The 17080-nt window shown below is 34.9% G+C and overlaps 3 protein-coding genes across 6 annotated transcripts; 1 reads left to right on the forward strand and 2 right to left on the reverse strand.

Annotated features, from left to right (window-relative positions):
• Positions 1-181: 181 nt before the first annotated feature.
• Positions 182-4546, reverse strand: LOC149951801 (uncharacterized). Of its 3 annotated transcripts, XM_090168219.1 has the most exons (12): positions 3434-4545; positions 3207-3349; positions 2784-3149; positions 2641-2711; positions 2501-2576; positions 2189-2326; positions 1967-2101; positions 1660-1905; positions 1409-1603; positions 1101-1331; positions 869-1036; positions 182-714 (listed from the first exon to the last, which is right to left on the reverse strand). In XM_090168219.1, the coding sequence occupies exons 1-12, from the start codon at positions 3543-3545 to the stop codon at positions 565-567; spliced, it is 2031 nt and encodes a 676-aa protein (XP_090024345.1). In that variant the 5' UTR covers positions 3546-4545; the 3' UTR covers positions 182-564. The 3 variants fall into 3 exon arrangements, with proteins under 3 accessions (XP_090024345.1, XP_090024344.1, XP_090024343.1); XM_090168218.1 differs by having other exon boundaries at positions 2189-2254; positions 3207-4546; XM_090168217.1 differs by having other exon boundaries at positions 3207-4544.
• LOC149951802 (terminal nucleotidyltransferase 4B-like) lies at positions 4503-8986 on the forward strand. 2 transcript variants are annotated; one of them, XM_090168221.1, is made up of 11 exons: positions 4503-4755; positions 4845-5170; positions 6262-6385; positions 6475-6521; positions 6589-6709; positions 6870-6965; positions 7024-7164; positions 7234-7447; positions 7511-7817; positions 7886-8015; positions 8292-8986. In XM_090168221.1, exons 1-11 carry the CDS (start codon positions 4717-4719, stop codon positions 8712-8714), a joined length of 1968 nt encoding a protein of 655 aa, XP_090024347.1. In that variant the 5' UTR covers positions 4503-4716; the 3' UTR covers positions 8715-8986. The 2 variants fall into 2 exon arrangements, with proteins under 2 accessions (XP_090024347.1, XP_090024348.1); XM_090168222.1 differs by lacking the exons at positions 4503-4755; positions 4845-5170 and adding an exon at positions 5842-6176.
• Positions 8987-10588: 1602 nt separating this feature from the next.
• Positions 10589-13426, reverse strand: LOC149951803 (malonate--CoA ligase ACSF3, mitochondrial-like; the record flags this gene model as incomplete). Its single annotated transcript, XM_090169676.1, has 7 exons — positions 10589-11254; positions 11480-11716; positions 11792-11937; positions 12008-12177; positions 12233-12465; positions 12511-13035; positions 13378-13426. Coding segments are annotated over 7 exons (1740 nt in total), but the record flags the coding sequence as incomplete, so codon positions are not given.
• Between the last annotated feature and the right edge of the window lie 3654 nt (positions 13427-17080).

Raw genomic sequence — 17080 nt, forward strand, 5'->3', positions numbered from 1 at the left:
AACCCATTCGCCGAAATTCCGTGAGCCAGATATTAGAAGCGTGGCGCTGCACTCATACAGTTTTTTATATTGGCTTCAATGCAAAAACTATTCTAAACATAATATTCCGCTAGGGGCGCTCAAAACATACATATCTTTAGCTATAGGTTAACATAGAATCTTCAACGAATGGGTTGGCTGCTATAGCGCGAGATCAAAGTTGGCCGTGGCTAAAATGTCAAAAAAACCAGTCCAGCTGGCGCCTTTTTTTAAACGTAATAAAATGAAAATTGAGAATCAAAATAACTTTGTAATTTTTCTTTTTTTGTATAGCTAATATTATACTTATAAACCATAATTTTTTTATATAAAAATATAATCTATTTTGCTCATATATTATTCATCTGTGTAGTAAATAAATTATTTCTGGCTAACAAAAGGTAAATTTTAACAATCAAAACCAACACTTAATGGATGATGTACCTACCAGACTATAAAATTTTGTGGAATGCAATCATGGCCTAATACCCTATAATAGTTTATCTAAGAATGAACCGACAGATGATGATTATGCCACTATTACTACTATACGTCGTATATAGAATTCTGAGACAGAGCTCTTCGAGCAATATTAAAATTAGGCACATTAGAAGATGCTTGTTCTTCAACTTTAGCCTTTTTTGATCGAACCAAAGCGTCTTGCAAATTTTGAATAGTTACTTTTTGAAGCTCAACCTAAAACAATAATAAAATTAGTTTTGCGGAAAAATATCACTAGTCTTGTTCTCTAAGTTCAATGATAATAAACCAATCAATCTTAACATGATTGATTAATTCATCCATTTATTTTACTAACCAATCAACAAAAAATCAAACGCTTCATATTTACCTCCGCTTCATTCACATCAAGATTATTCTTGGCAAGTTGCAGCTCTTCATCTAAGTTGATAATTTGCTCAGCTTGTTCATCAACCTGAATCAGCAAAACCCTTTTTTGTTCCTGTAACGATTGCTCTTGTGTCTTCATTTCTTTAATTATATCCTCTCTAGCTTCAATCTAAAAAAATTGGAAAATACACCAAATAGTTTCATTCTATACTTTCGTGAAATCATACACATACATTTTCTTGCAGATTAACTTCACGATCAGCAAAAAAAGCCATTTCTTCTTTACAATGCATAATTTCTTGCTCTAGCTCAATTATCTTATCTTTTAAGTTATTATTAGCCTGTCTAGAGGCTTCTAATTTCATTTCAACGTTCATTAATGCTGTATCTTTCAACTCTACTTCCTTCGCTGATGTTTGAAGATGATTTTGTAGTTGAATAACTAAAACTTCCTTGGCTGATGCCTGTTTGGAGATAATTAATAAAACGGAATCAGAATTTCATTCACTTCTGTTATTAAAAACAATATATTTAGAAGTACATTATCTTCAGCCCTTCTCAACTGCTCTTTCAGTTGCTCAAAGTCAGCTCTGGAAATTTTTTCCACAGAGCTTTCAACGATTTCTTTTATATCTTTCTTGGCCTCCTCCGTTTGAGTTATAACATCAGTCAATTTTCTTTCTGTTTGAACTGCAATTTGGCATACTTCTTTCAGTGGGTTATGCTGAATTTGAACCTAAAATAAGGAAATGGTTATTAAGATACATAAAATTAAATCTTTCAGATACTTACTTGAGTACAAACATCGGACATATGAGAACCAAGTACAGTGTTCTTATAATGAGATAATTTAACTAAATTTGAAGTACTAGTTGCATTCTCTTCGTCATTTTCAGTTAAAGAGTCTTTACTGTTAAGTTTTCCATTGCATTGAATGTCAGGACGGAATATTTTTTGTAGACTTTTAACTTGCATATCAATATTTTCAGTTTTATTTTGATGACAGACACATGGCAATGATTTGATGGAGCAGTTGTCCTACGAGAAATAGAAAATACATTAAAATAAATGGATTATAATAGAAAAAATGATTACGTACATTTCTTTGATGAGTTCCATAAACTTCTAACTCGAGCGAATGACGATCACATTCTGCTTTTTGAATAGTCATTTCATAGTTCAGAGTTGTGATTTGGGTTTCCAAGTTTGCAATTATTCTATCCTTCTCAAGTAACTGTTCCATTAAAAAAAATAGTTATGTATATTTACAAAATAACAAAATATTGATTAGAAAAGTTTATGGTAAGAAAATGGTTCTTACTTCCATCTGGGCTTGTTCTCTAAGCCTTTGCAAGTAACGCACTTCCTTGCGGAGTTGGTATTCTGGCTTTTGAGAATGAACAATATCGTCATGCAAATTAGACAAAGAACTACAACTAGAAGTCAAAAGAGAGCCATGCTGTGGAAAATGCCAATAAAAAGGCAAAAGCTCATTTAAAACAACAAAACCAAATGATTCAAATGAAAATAAACCATGCAAAATGTAAAGTTAGTCAATGTAATGGAAAAACCATATTGAATATGCTTTTGTATTCTAGATAAAAAGCACAATCTATTTAAAAAAATAAATTACTTCAGATACCATTCCAGTATGAGACCGTACATCTTCAAAAGTTTGAGTATAATCAGTGAAGGATTCACCGGAATGGCTGTTACCAAAAAATACAAAATAATTTTTACATAAAGCTTTTAAAACTAATAAATATTACTTACGCTCTGGAAAATGAGCGAACGGGTCCAAAAACTTGATCAGGTGTTAACTCGCAAAATGTAACACAATCAAGCTGTTAAAACAATGTTAAAGGTAAGTTTGTAAATATATATATATATATATTGTGTATTAAAATAAATAATACCTCCCAGTGGCCGGTAGAACGGGCTTGATGCATAATGTGAAGTAAGGCATGAAGATCATGTCTCAAATTTGCATTTTGGTCTCTTAAGAACCCATTTTCCACTTTCAGAGTGGAGCGCTGTTGGGTGAGATCTTCCATGACAGATTCGAATTGAGTTTTTTCAATAATCATATCACGGAAATGTTCTTCATATTCTTGCAAATGAAGTACTACTTCTTTCGTTGTTTTGGCAGACTTTCGGAGCCTGGACTCCATCAATGAGATTCGTTTCCTCGTTTCCCTCTCCAATTCTGTGGCAGTGTTTATCAATACATCATTTTGTTCTTCTAGTTGAGCTACGTAACTTTCTAAAACCCTGACTTTTTCCTAAAATGACAAATGAACTTACACTCCATTTAACTCCATCTATACATTAGCACATACTTTTAGTTTGGTTGATTCATCCCAACCAGTCTTTTCAATATATTTAAGCTGTCTTTGATGGGAGTCAATAAAAGCACTAAATAGAACATCCAGTGGCACTTCCTTATCTAACATTGGTGTTGACCATGATATAGATGAATAGTCTGAAAAATGGGAGCTTTCACCCAATTGCAAGGAACAATCTTCCGATAGTGTTCGGGAAATTTTATCTCCGTTGTATAACAAACCACGTTTTCCTTGCGGTATTTTAGAAATGGCCACGGAAAAGTCATCTTCCGTGTTACTACTCGAAGCACTGTCTATCTCTTTAACTGACATTTTAGGTATTATAATATCCATAAATATAAGAAAATCACATGGGGAGTATCCAGAACCAAACGTCAAACAACATCTGGAACAGTTTACCGATTAATTTTTAGGTATCCCATTTTCTCATCCCAAGTCCCCAACTGATTGTAGGTCAACCACAAAAATGCTGATTAAGGAGTACCAAGAAATGTCATTTTTATCTTGAGGCAAGGTTTACCCTAGTACTCTCCATGTGAGAATTGCGTTAAAAATGTAAAATAAATATTCACTAATTATGGCTCATTTAACATATTCTACCCTAAAAATCACTTCGCACACGAAAAAAGAAAAAAACTAGAATATGAAATCACATCACTACTACCGTTGATTCGCCTGATTGTTGACTTCTTGTCGAGGTGGCATTGGCCCTTGAGAAAACATCAAATACGCCGCCGGTCGGTGATTTCGCGCATCATAAAACACATCCGGATAAACCAAGGCTTAATTAAAACAAATTTGCGGAGAATTGTAGTAAACACGTCGTGTAAAACAAGAAAGTTTATTCTGTTTCTATAAAAAAAAACATAAACGCTTTCAGATCAGATGTGTTTCTGATGAGGAAATAACATTTAATGGAAATAAAGAGTGATCTTTCATGACTTAAACCAAAACCGTATTTAGCGCTTTTTCTTAGCCAATAAAACAGCTAAAAAATGTTGTCCATGGTAAATTTACCCAATCAAAACTAGCTTCTACGAGTCTTCCAACAAGCGTCAAACTTTTAAAACAGAATTTACTTAATTTATCTTAAAATAACTAAATCAAGTTGTTAACCTAACATATTAAAACGCCAGTTTTTACTATTCAAATGCAAATATGCGAGGTCGTTTTCAATAAGAATGCGGTACAACGCAATTTAACTTTAAGTAAACGAAACAAGGGGAGGTTCGGCATCGCCCATAAAACACTACGCAGGCGCAATGTATTTTGAGTTTTTGATAAACCAATTTTTTCCCATACTCGGGAAAGCTGAGAGATCGTTCTTGATGCGCTGTCTTCTTACGCTGTATCTAGCCTAAAAAATAAATTCTCAAAGTTCAATCAAATATTCTCTTAATATTTCCAAAGTGATATTTCAAATATTCGCCAGTGATATCGAATCTCAAGTGTTTATATAAGGGGTCGACCGTAATCTCATTAAAAACGGGTAGCGTAAAATTGAATGGATCCGAATATAGGCTGGTTTCAACCAGAGCAAAAGGTAATTTGCAGATTGATCTTTTAATTCGCTAATCAACGCTTTTTGTCCCAAGTTATCTATTCTAAATATTTCTCTTAATTTTCGCTCAGGGACCAGCGTTGGATTTTTGGACTAGAGTTTGGGAAACTCGACAAGGCCTCGAAAACATGGATTTGAATAACTCGAATTACAAGACTCTTGATTACATCCCCATCAATAAAAGCACGACCAATTCGGTGGCAGATCAAATTAAGGGATCACGAAACAGACCCGAAAATTGTAATAGTACTGACAATTCATTTTACAATCGAGCAAAAAGGAAACGTGAAAATCGCGCGAGTACAGCCGCTCTGAATCAAAATTCCCATCTCATAAGTCAATATGGCGGCACTCCATGGAGAAAGCATGGCAAAGTCTATCGTCAGGGGATTCTCGGGTGAGCATCGACAGTTTTACTTTTTACAGACCTAGGCCTAAGTGTTACGCAAGACCGGTAATTCGGCGTGCAAAAAATCGCTGAGAAAATGTAACATTTTTCTCGGGTGAGGGGGGGGGGGCGGGGGAAAGCGAGTCGGAAGCGGTGTAAATTTCGGCTATGGAACCTCTGATGGAACGGGGTCCAGAACCGGCATAAATAGGCCTACTACAGCGGCATTCTTCGAAGAGAAGAATAGCGGCCGTCGCTCGAAATAGGGGCGCTTTTCCTTTTTAGTAGCCGCCGCGAAAGTAGACATTTTTCGGCAAAGGCGTACAGTTCCGCCCTTTAATTTAATGCGAGAATGGAAATCTCCAAATAAATTGGCCCTGTATTAAATAATTAAATAAGGACTTCTAATTTGGCGTAACAGTTAAAAAGATTTAAAAATCTGTAATAGTTGTTTTTTTGACTGTTTGCCAATTTTTTTTCCTTCTTTTTACGTGACGTGAAATTGAGCAGTAGGTATTTTCCCTTTAAAAATACACGACCGTTGGTAGCGTACGTTTTTTTTTACAGAAACTTCGGATGCGTCAGGGACTTATTTTAATCGCGAAGAAGATAGTTGCGTGAGAGTAGTTCCATTTTTTTTCACCCCTCCGGCGGAACGTAGAAACGTCGTTTCTCTACCCCGCCGCTCTCACGTGCACCAGAAACTTTAAGGACACTAAATCCCCCTCCCTCTTTACCTATAGGGTTGGGTGCCGGTGTTAAAATTGTTGTATCAACCCCACCCACTCAATGACTAGATCAATTAATTTCCTTAATTAATTGTAAATAATTCAAATTAAGTTATTTTTATATAATTTTTACTTCTACAAATCTGGGCTAATTTTACTAAAATCATTTTAATTTATTAGAGTTTAATCTATTAATACCCCATAGTTTTTAGCTTTGGTGCGCTTCAACATTTTATACACACCCTTAATCTTAAACCGAGAACTATGAACCAGCCTTTTCTCGATAGGTATTTGGGATAAAATTAAATTTTTGCTTAGCAAGCTGTTATTGACACGTAAAGGCTGAATGTTAGTTTTTCTTTTCAATCTCAGGCTACACGATGAGATAGAAGATTTCTATCAATATATGTCCCCCACCCCGGAGGAACATCAAATGAGACAAGACGTAGTTGAGAGAATAAGGAGAGTAATTCAGGGATTGTGGCCTTTGGCAAAGGTAAACCTGCCCCAATTTTGTGACCTCTTCTCGGAATAAATGCTCAAGTTTCGAGACCTCACACTTTCTTATTTTTATAAACTATACAGGTTGAAATATTTGGGAGTTTCCGTACTGGTCTATATCTACCAACCAGGTAGAGAATTGGTAGACTTTTCTATTTAATTTTGGTAACTAATGACACTCTTAATTACCATTATCAGCGACATTGATTTGGTGGTAATTGGCAAATGGGAAACACTCCCTTTGTGGACGTTGGAGAAAGCTTTAATTGACCACCAAATTGCCTATGCAGATTCAATAAAAGTGCTTGATAAAGCTTCCGTAAGTTTATTTTCGATAAAGTTTTAGTTACGATTTATGCGCATTAGGTAAGAATTTTGTCCCTGATAAGGAATCAAGGTTACACTTATGCGCTATCTTTATCAGTTAAAAGCTTTCATTTCTATATATACGGTAGCTTGATAATATTTGTATTACATAGGTCCCTATAGTCAAATTAACTGATGCCAAAACTGATGTTAAAGTTGATATAAGCTTTAATATGAATAATGGAGTCAAAAGTGCCAAATTAATAAAGGTACCTTGTCAAATTATGTACTTAAGAAATGTATTAACATTTTCGTCGCAAATTTCAGGAGTTTAAAGACATGTACCCTACTCTGCCCAAGTTGGTTCTAGTCTTGAAACAATTTCTACTCCAAAGAGATCTCAATGAAGTTTTTACCGGTGGTATCAGTTCCTACAGCTTGATTTTAATGGCTGTTAGCTTTTTGCAGGTATTACGGAAATTCCCTTTTCTTAATTAGAATAGTTTTTTCACTTATTTTACTTCCGTATGATGGCAGCTTCACCCCAGAAATGACGCTGCATTAGCTGAAAACAATCTGGGTGTGCTTCTAATAGAATTCTTCGAGCTGTATGGAAGGCATTTTAACTATTACCGTACAGGAATTCGTATAAAAGATGGGGGCTGTTACATAACCAAAGAAGAAGTACAACGTAGCATGTCTGATGGTTGTAGGCCTTCTATTCTCTGCATAGAAGACCCGCTTTTACCTGGTGAGGAATACACTATCTCATTGGTCTATAGTGTAAATTTCTAATTTGGCCCAATTTATCCAGGTAATGACATTGGACGAAGTTCCTACGGAGCTTTAAATGTTAAAAAAGCATTTGAATTTGCTTATTTGGTTCTAAATGGATTAGCGAGACCAGCGCAGTTCCAAATGAGTTTGCTAGATCGCAATGAAAGTATTTTAGGCCGCGTTGTCAGAGTTACTGACGAAGTGGTTGCCTATAGACAATGGATACAGGATATGTTTCCATTGTCCAACCATACGCTCGCTAGTTTATCAGATAGTCCTCTATCCACACCACCCCCGGTTGAAACTCTGACATCTGGGAATAGTTCAAATCGTCATTCGAAGGAGTAGGTTTTTTATTTATCCAAACTCATTTCTTTGGTTTTTACATGATATTAAAACAATTTGTTATTAGTCACAACAGAGCCCCTTCGAGTGGTGGGTCTAATGCGAACGAAGATTCTCTTGGTTCTTGCTCTTCGTCCGTTGGTAGTCAGTCGTCAGCTTCCGTAACTAGTTCCTGTTCCAGTTTAGCGAGTGATACTGTAAGTATGACTGTGGATGACAACCCTGAAGAGTGCGATTAAATCAACACTATTTACATTTATTTATATGATTAACGAATTATTAAATTATTAATCTACTGATTGATTAGTGATTTAAAATGATTTTGATAAGTTATTTGTCCTAATTTCAAATAAATTGATATTTTTTAGCAAAACAAAGTTTATACATTTTCAAACATTAAAAAACTAAGCTTTAGTTCCTATAAAATTAATGTTTTTAATTTGTAACATTTTCAATACAATTTTTTTTAACAGGATTCAGATTCTGTACCTGATGACCGTGGTGGAGGAAATTTATACACGGGCAAGAAGAGAATTGGCAAAGATAATCTACCCGTTGTCAAAATGGGAGATAAATATTCTAATAGTCAAAATCCAGGCCAACACAGTTTCGCATCAATCGCGAGTTCTCAAAACAAAAATAGCCGTTTTGCGGATGTACAGAATCAAGCGCAATGGCCAAGATCTAACCAATCTAACCCTGCCTTGCATTCAAACAAAATGAACCCGAATAACGGGGGACAATATTCGGGGAACAATGAACAGATGTCCTACAATCGTTATCACAACAACAGAAATATTGCCAACAAGAGGAAAAAACCTCCAACTAGGAAAGATGGTAATGGACACAACCTGAACAATAACAGAAATACCCCAGTCGCATACGCTAGTCGGTAACAAATGCGTAAAAGACCATCGAGGTCTTTTAAACGAATAGGATTCAATTAATATTCATAACTGTTTGAATTTTGCTGAACTTAATGCAAAAAAATACTGTGTCTTCCACGGAGCTGTGTGTTAAGTGCATTTTTCTCCCCGTGTGTGCTTAAAAAAACTTTGCCGGTTATTTTCAAACTAGGACAAATTTGTGCGTGTATGAATGAGATATGAGTTTGAGGACAAAATATATCATGACAAGTTATCATATCAGTCATTCCTATAGGTTAAAATGAATCACGTTACTTTCGGGATGGTGAAAGATTTTTTTTCCCCTCCCAACAAAACTTTTTCTTTTTCCCATTCTTTTTAATACGCTTTGACAGTGTTATTTAATGAAAAAAAAACACGAAAAATTATTTAAAAAATTCAAAAAAAACTTTTGCCTTATTAGGTTCTTTAGTAAGGATTTAAACAAATGTTACGAGACATTACAGTGTGTAAGATATTAAAAAAATAACTGTAATTTGGAGTTAAATGTTTAACTTTTCTCTTTTGCGTTCATTAACAATTTAGTGGAATTAATATCCGCTTGTGAAAACATATTTAATAATACTCATGTTAAATTTTCATTGGGTCTCTTTTTTCTTAGTTAAATTTATGTACATAAAAAGATACATAAATGTAAAAAAATGTATGTACATAATTGTATGTAATATAGACTAATTTTCCCCTTTAAAATAAACTCTATAGACCATTTAATTCTCATTGTATATGGAGGTTGCCATTTAGAGAAAGTTTTACTATAATGGCCGCTGCCATTGGAGATTCTAAAAAAAGGTCTATAGTTAAGTAACATTTACTATTCATTGGCACTAATGAAATTAGTGATAAAGCAACTTGTTTTGGAAGACAGTATGTGAAAAAAAGGAATGCCGTACTTAGTTTATGCTCAATTCTTTGCCATTCCTCATATTCAGGCCCCAAAAACATGTAAATATATAAACTAATTCCGAGCCTCCACAATCACTTAACTCGTGACTATATCTCTATTTCACTCATTAGTTATTCCTATTTCTTAGCTACTACTACCCTTAAACTGGCTGTTCTGCATGTTTTCAAATGGTTTTTGTTAATGTAGCTTCGTTAGCGCTAGCTAAGCTACACTCTTTTTTGGAGATTTTAACAGCCATTTTAACGATGTAAGGTTAATATTTCTTCATTTTTTGTGTGTGTAATTTTAGGAAGTTTTACATGCATTCCTAAGGTTCCATTTTTTTTAAAAATAGGATTAAAATTAAAATGGGATTAGTTACCTAAACATCTAAAAAGAGTCCCTCGTGTACCTAAATAATATAAATTATTTTTTTAAATAACATGTTAAGTTAAAGACATTGTTGATCATGTTAAAAGAAAAACATTGGAAAAACGTTCAGTAATATATTATCAGGCAATCATCGCTATTTTAAAGTGTAATGGAAATTTTAATGGAATATTTAGAGACGCACCAAATTAGATAGTTTTAAAAGTATCAAATAACATCTTTATTAGGCGTGTGCCAAAACTCTTCAGAATGATGAGAGTGCTATTTCTGGTCAAAATATTTTACAGTCAATAATTTTAAAGGTGCAGCTTTTATTTACAAAATATACTAAGTATATTTTGTGACGAAAAAAGAGGTATTTAAGTTTCGTCTTTAGTCACACATTGTTCCGCACGATTGAGAAAGTTGTACTACAATATTACATGTAGAACATTTTGAGATAACATCCCATTACTAAAAAAGTAAGAATGTTTTTCGCGCATGTATGTTTGATACTGTGTACAGCTTCAAAAAATGCCAGGTGTAAATTTGTATGACCAAAAAAAAAGAATAAAATTTCAAAAAAAGCACATTTAAAACAACTGACACAATTATTTTAATATTTTCTCATCATAATTTTGTATTACAATCCGCAGCTCAAAATGCTATGACGTTAACTACCAGCATCCTTACACTAAATATTACCTTTAACCTAAAGAAACTTAAGTAATCTGTTTTTAAATTAATGGGGTTTTCCTCCAAGTTATAATATGTTGAATAATTTATCTGCCTTTTTCCTTCACAATTATAAATTTTATTTTATCCTACTGTATATCAGAATAATCTTCAACCAATATTTTAGAACAATTATTTAAAATTTATACTTTTTTAACAGAGAAAACTTGTTTTAAAAGCTCTTTCTTATTAACTTTTCCTAGTAAGTTCTTAGGTAATTGCGATAAACTAACTAATACTGTAGGTATAGAATATGATGGCAATTTATCACGACACCATAGCCGTAACTCTTCCAAGGATAACTTCTCCGAAAAACCACCATTTTCGACTACAATAGCTGCTACTTTTTCCCCCCATGTAATATCTGGAAGGCCCACGACAGCACATTCTTGAATTTTGGGGTTTGACAACAACTGGCACTCGATGTCTAAACTACTTATCTTAAAACCCCCACTTTTTATGATATCAATGGATGTTCTACCCAAGATACGGTAGTTTCCATTATCATATTGAGCCGTGTCACCTAAAAATAGTCGCACAACTGTCTTATATTCATCAATCATGTTACCCTGTTGCAAATTTAATCACCTGACAAGACAACCATTTATAAATAAATAAGTGGAACTTTAAAGTAACAATAAATTTTGTATATACTGACTATTGTTAGGAGGCTTTGGAGTTTTTTGTTGGTTACGTAAATCATTGCAGCAGGGTAATTACTTTTGTGAAAATAAAAAAATTAGCTGACCAGTTTTGAACCATCCATCTTTAGTAAAGGACTGTTTAGTAGCTTCCCTTTTATTCCAATAACCGGCAAAGACATTTGGACCTTTTATCAACAATTCTCCGATATCATTCTCTCGGCCTTTTCGAACTGTGGTTCCTTCTCTATCTCCCTCAGCAACAATGTCATAACCAGTTTTTGAATAGGCATTAGGTATTCCAATTCTAACTTGAACACCAGGAAAAGGCTGTCCAACACTACCTATTATAAATGGGCCAAATAGAAAATTAAAAAAAAAGTAAAGGCAACAAATAAATCACGCTTCAGTAAGCCTACCTGCGACTCTTTTTCCATGTAATGGATTAGTAAAAACCATTCCCAACTCAGTCATACCGTATCTTTCTAACAAAGTATGTCCAGTTATCCTTTCCCACTCTCTGAGAATTGTTGTTGGCAAAGAAGCTGAGCCACAAGCCATAAATCTTAAGAATACCAAAGTGTCAAAATAATGCGTATTTTAAAGTAACCTCCACAAGAATAATGCAACCTGACTTTATATTAGTAGTACAAAATGCTTTGATAAACTCCATTGTTCTGGAGAAGGAAACTTTCTCCAATGGATGTTTCTCTTTTATCTTTCGAATTAATAACGAGTACATGGTTGGAACAGCGTGAAATATAGTTGGTTGATGTTTGTGATCACCAAGTAAATATTTCCAAATCTACAATTACGAACTCAGTTACTTTAATGATATTTTATGTTTAATTTTATAATACCTTTTCAGGATCAAATTTAGGGAGCAGAATAACTTTTGCTCCGCATATTAATGGGCTTATTAAACCATTTAATATTCCATGTAAATGATGCATAGGCAAAGCGTGCATTACTGTATCATTCGATTTAATCTCCCACGCATTATTAACAGAACTAGCTTGAGTGTAAAGATTTTCGTGAGTTAAAATAACTCCTTTAGGAAATCCTGTAGTTCCACTAGTATATACAAACATTGCTAACATTACTAGTTGAAAAACTGTGTTATATGTTTGCTTACTACCTGGTAGTTTACAGAAAGCCTCAGATTTATAAGCCCATTCATTGTTGTTTTCATCAAAATCGTATTGTTCAAGGGAGTTTGGGTAAGAAATTTTTATAACAGGGAGATTGTATCTTTCTCCAATGGGTTTCATAACGTTGAAAAGCTGTGTAGAAACCACTATAGCACTACAATCAGAGTCTTTTACATAATATTCAAGTTGATTAGGAGGATGTTTATCACACAGGGGAACAGCTACAACCCCTTTCATCCAACAAGCCCACTGAGTTATTACATATGTAACATCACTAGGGCACAAAAAGACTACTTTCTGTTGTTTATCACAGTTATTTCTTAAAATATTTAGTTCAGTACCGGCAAATTGGCAGCTGTACGTAAGCAAGTCTTTGTACTTATACTCTCTAATATTATCAACAATCGCTATTCTCTCTCCAAATGTTTTTGCTTTTTCAAAAACAGATTCAAAAGGAGGTGGGAATCCATGTATATTACTAATATTGATTTTAGCATATGAGAAATACGATCCTTTGATTAAAAAATAATTGCAATTAATTCTACGAAAAAATTGAAAAAACATCTTGGGAGTCGGGACACTTAATGAATCAAATAAAATTGTTTTGTTGCATGGTGTAGAAACTGTTAAAAGATAGTTTAGTCAAATCATGGATAGCGTTAATTCCATGATTTAAGATTCAAACATTGAAAGGTAGAAAGTTAAAATATGACTGCTAGATTCCTAGTGTACTGCATCCCTGAACTTCTCGGCTTTCCCTATCGTAACAAGCTCTAAATTTTGAAAATCATATTCATTTACGTAATGCTATGTATATAATAATCTTTATCTAAAAGGTAATAAAATTTGCTTACGTAATAATCCTTTAATTCCCAAGAAATGGAATAGGATGTTTTCAACATTTCAGGCAAGGAAGATTTTATTTACACAGGATAGAATTCGAAGCAATGTGTGGGGGAACGTTCCGAACCGCCAGCTCGCGGGCCCGGGGGATTATATCGTTCGACGCGCCATCTATCGATGAATTGTTGAAACTAATTTTTAGATAGTTTTTTGTGTTTTTATGGAATATGAAGTCGTGATTCGCGAATTAGCGGATGTTTTTTTTTAATTTCTGAAAAATTCTGAAGATAATTGAAATAGCAATGTAGAGCCAAATAATTATGTTACATAATCATATTGTTTATTAAAGGGAATATAACCTCAGGTATTTGGTGTGGAACACCAACGTTTGAAGCTCTGGCCGCTCTTGCCTTTGGCTTTAAAAATGTTTGGCGCCACTGTACAGGGAAACTTGAAAAATTAAAGGGGTCTTCCATAAAGATTGCTTTGCAGGTTATATTCCCTTTAAAGGGCAACGCAAGTGGCCATGAAGGGGGGCTGGCCATGAAGGGGGGCTGGCAATGAACCGAGTATCTTAGGCTTAGCTTAATTTATATATTATGGAGAAAAGAACTGAGTTAGTTTCCGAGAGTTTGACGTTGAAATATTTGATTTAACAATGTTTTTGAAAAATGATTTGCCAATTGAATATTTTCAATTATGGAGGTTGAAACATTAAAGGGAATATACCCTCAGGTATTTGGTGTGGAACACCAACGTTTGAAGCTCTGGCCGCTCTTGCCTTTGGCTTTAAAAATGTTTGGCGCCATTGTACAGGGAAACTTGAAAAATTAAAGGAGTCTTCCATAAAGATTGCTTTGCAGTTTATATTCCCTTTAAGCTTTGGACGCTTTCTTCAAATTAGACACTCTTCGCAGCAAAAATATTCAAACCACGGGCCCTGACCAAACAACGTCAATGGCACCTTGCTTTCCGTGCTATCATAAGTTAATGATACCTCTAAGTAGACAAATGGCTATGCTGCCTATGGCGGATATGCTTGTCCAAATTGACCTATGTCTCTCCGTACTGCGTATCAAAGTAGCCTTAACATAGACTTGGAACTGCCGAAGCTGACGTTTCTTTAATCCCGTTTGGTGCAAGGCTAGCTTGAACTTCCCCAAAAGAGATAAATTTCGGTATTCCCTTAGAAAATTCGTTCCCCCCGCAGAGGACAAAGAACGTTTTTTTGCTACACTCTTTTTAGAAACGTTTACTGGGCGCCGCCATTATCGTACAGACAACCATCGAGCAAGCCCTCTACCACAGAAATTTCTTCCCCCCAAAACCGGTTTTTTCATCACCCTCCCCGTAGACTGTAAGGTAATGGCGGTCGATTGCGGAGGTGCGTTTAAGAGTATAGTTTAATTCTCGACCGCACAGCGTATTGTAACCCGTTGTGCTTATTTTACTTATTTTATTTACTTTTTAGGTTCGCGCTCTAAATGGGAGAGACTTATATTTTAGGTACTAACATCGACTGAAAAAATGTTAACCCTAACTTATTTTATTTTAAATTATTTTTAATTAATTCCACGAGCGCGGATCTTGCACTCCTTTCTTTTTCAGAGTCCAAGTCGTAACTGCACGAGAATCGTTTTTTAGTTTTTCTCGTGATGACAAAAATATACAATTTCAAAAGTGATATATAATTTTAACAAATCGCCATCTTCTGTAACAAATTCGCTCCTTATATAGGCATAGAGAGAGAGAAAGTTTGTTATTTGAATTTTGACCGTTACTTATACACTGTTACAAAAGATATTTACGCGAACATTTTAATTTATACAATTTTATTAGATTATATATATTTTTATCAAATAGTTTCGTTTTAGGTATTAATTTATATTTATTAAGGGAATTATTTAACTTTAGTAATTTTAATATTAGCTATTTTTAGAATTAGGAAAATAACAAATAAAAATAAAGAAACATATATCGTGAGTTTTCACACAGCGGCGCTGGGTCCGAGATATTTTTCATTTTCGCGGGAATCGGAGAGACAAGATTTGACATCACATTTTCTGGACAAAGATTCCACCTTGAAAGGGCTTATTTGTCTACTTAGAGGTATCATTAACTTATGGTGCTATCCATACTTGGAACTCCCTCCCCGCAGATGTACTTTCTGCTCAATCTCGTTGGACTTTCTCGGGAGTTTCTCCATTCTACCGTTTAATTTTTTTTTCTGGCTTTTCCACCTGTGGGTTATATAAAAGCTATTCTAGCTTCGTAACTTGTATTTTTCTTAATAATAACTAGCTGAGAAGCCCGCCTTACAGGCAGGCCCTCATCTAGTGGTGTTTTTCGAGGCACCCTTTCCCCATAGTAGAACCACCCCAGTAAGGCCCTTCCTCAGGCCCGGACTGGCCATAAGGGCGATCGGGCGCGCGCCCGGTGCGCCCCAAGGGTAAAAAGGGCTCGGCACCCCTAAAGTGCCAAACATAGTTCCCCCGATCACGGATCGCCCTATGGTCAAAAAGGTTCGGGCAGTGAAAATATTTCACTAAAACTCGAAAATAATAAAACATAAATATAAATACATCTAGTTTCGTTACCCCTTCGGGAACATATTCAGTATTATCCAAATACTCATTTTGCTTTCCTGAGTCCGGCGGCTACTAACGTAATAATAACCGTGAGTTAGAAGTCAATTGGATACTCTGTAGTTGCCTTTGTATGTAGATCACTCATTTAACAGTTGACACTCAGTGGCGTAAATAAGGCCCCCGCAACCCCGCGGTGCGGGGGGGGCGGAGGTCCAGGGGGCCCAGGGGGCCCCTATTTAGTTCGTTTTATAACCTTGCTTTTGTTCTATCACGGCACGAGCTTTTCAGTCTGTAGGAAAAGATTTTCGGTCATCATTTCCGATAAATCGAGGATAATTATAAATGAAGAAAGTCAAGAAACTTCACTGGCAGAGTTTCTTAAAAACGTGTGTAGTGGTGGAGAAATGGGGTACGCAACTGCGTACGGGGGCAAAGATTTTTAGAGGCGCAAATTTTCTAGTTCTATTAGGTAAGCATTTTTTTATTTGGCGCAGTGGCGGTGTTAGGAAGTAGTCTTATTTTTAATAAAATAAAAATAAAAATAAAAATTTACGCTGCAAAATGCATCTGATACAAGTTTACAAAAAATAAGTAACAGAGTAAATTAAAGAAGAATATTCAAATAATAAATCATACATATAAATGCATCTGTATTAGTATTATTATGCTTCCCTGAGTCCTGCGGCTACTAACGTAGAGAAAATGGAATCTCTGTTCTCGGCCTTTAAAATCGAAAATCTTACATAACCTAAAGTGAAACTAAAACTATCGTTTCCCTCAAACGTTCCATATTTTTATAATGTAGTAGTGTGCACGAACACGCAAGACGACATAATATGTGTTTCGTTAATACCATAAGTCTATATTATTGTTTCATAAGTTTGCCACTTTGGGGAATATTTTACTGAGAGCTAGTAACGGAGTGACGTCATCACAAGTAAAAAATCTCCCTCTAGCGAGGCGCTGTGAAAGACTACGTGTGACGCGTTAGCAAGCGGACGCAAAACTGTGAAGAAGCCCGTAATGCAGGCGCTAGGCGGTCTTCTGAATAGCTCTTACTAAACTTTAGCATGTGAAGAATAGGAAGTGTCACACTAATTTAAATATATTATACACTTATGGTAAT

The sequence above is a fragment of the Leiobunum rupestre genome, chromosome 3 (genome assembly GCF_980474605.1).
Source record: "Leiobunum rupestre chromosome 3, qqLeiRupe1.1.hap1, whole genome shotgun sequence".
Lineage (NCBI taxonomy): Eukaryota > Metazoa > Arthropoda > Arachnida > Opiliones > Sclerosomatidae > Leiobunum > Leiobunum rupestre.

Bases quoted from the DNA above. Each gene is read 5' to 3' on its own strand.
- LOC149951802 (XM_090168221.1), top strand. From the start codon at position 4,717: ATGGATCCGAATATAGGCTGGTTTCAACCAGAGCAAAAG. The intron at 6,386-6,474 runs GTAAACCTGCCC...TAAACTATACAG, and splicing joins GATTGTGGCCTTTGGCAAAG to GTTGAAATATTTGGGAGTTT. The intron at 6,522-6,588 runs GTAGAGAATTGG...TACCATTATCAG, and splicing joins GGTCTATATCTACCAACCAG to CGACATTGATTTGGTGGTAA.
- LOC149951801 (XM_090168217.1), bottom strand. From the start codon at position 3,545: ATGGATATTATAATACCTAAAATGTCAGTTAAAGAGATAGACAGTGCT. The intron at 1,906-1,966 runs GTACGTAATCAT...TATTTCTCGTAG, and splicing joins ATGGAACTCATCAAAGAAAT to GACAACTGCTCCATCAAATC. The intron at 1,604-1,659 runs GTAAGTATCTGA...TCCTTATTTTAG, and splicing joins TGTCCGATGTTTGTACTCAA to GTTCAAATTCAGCATAACCC.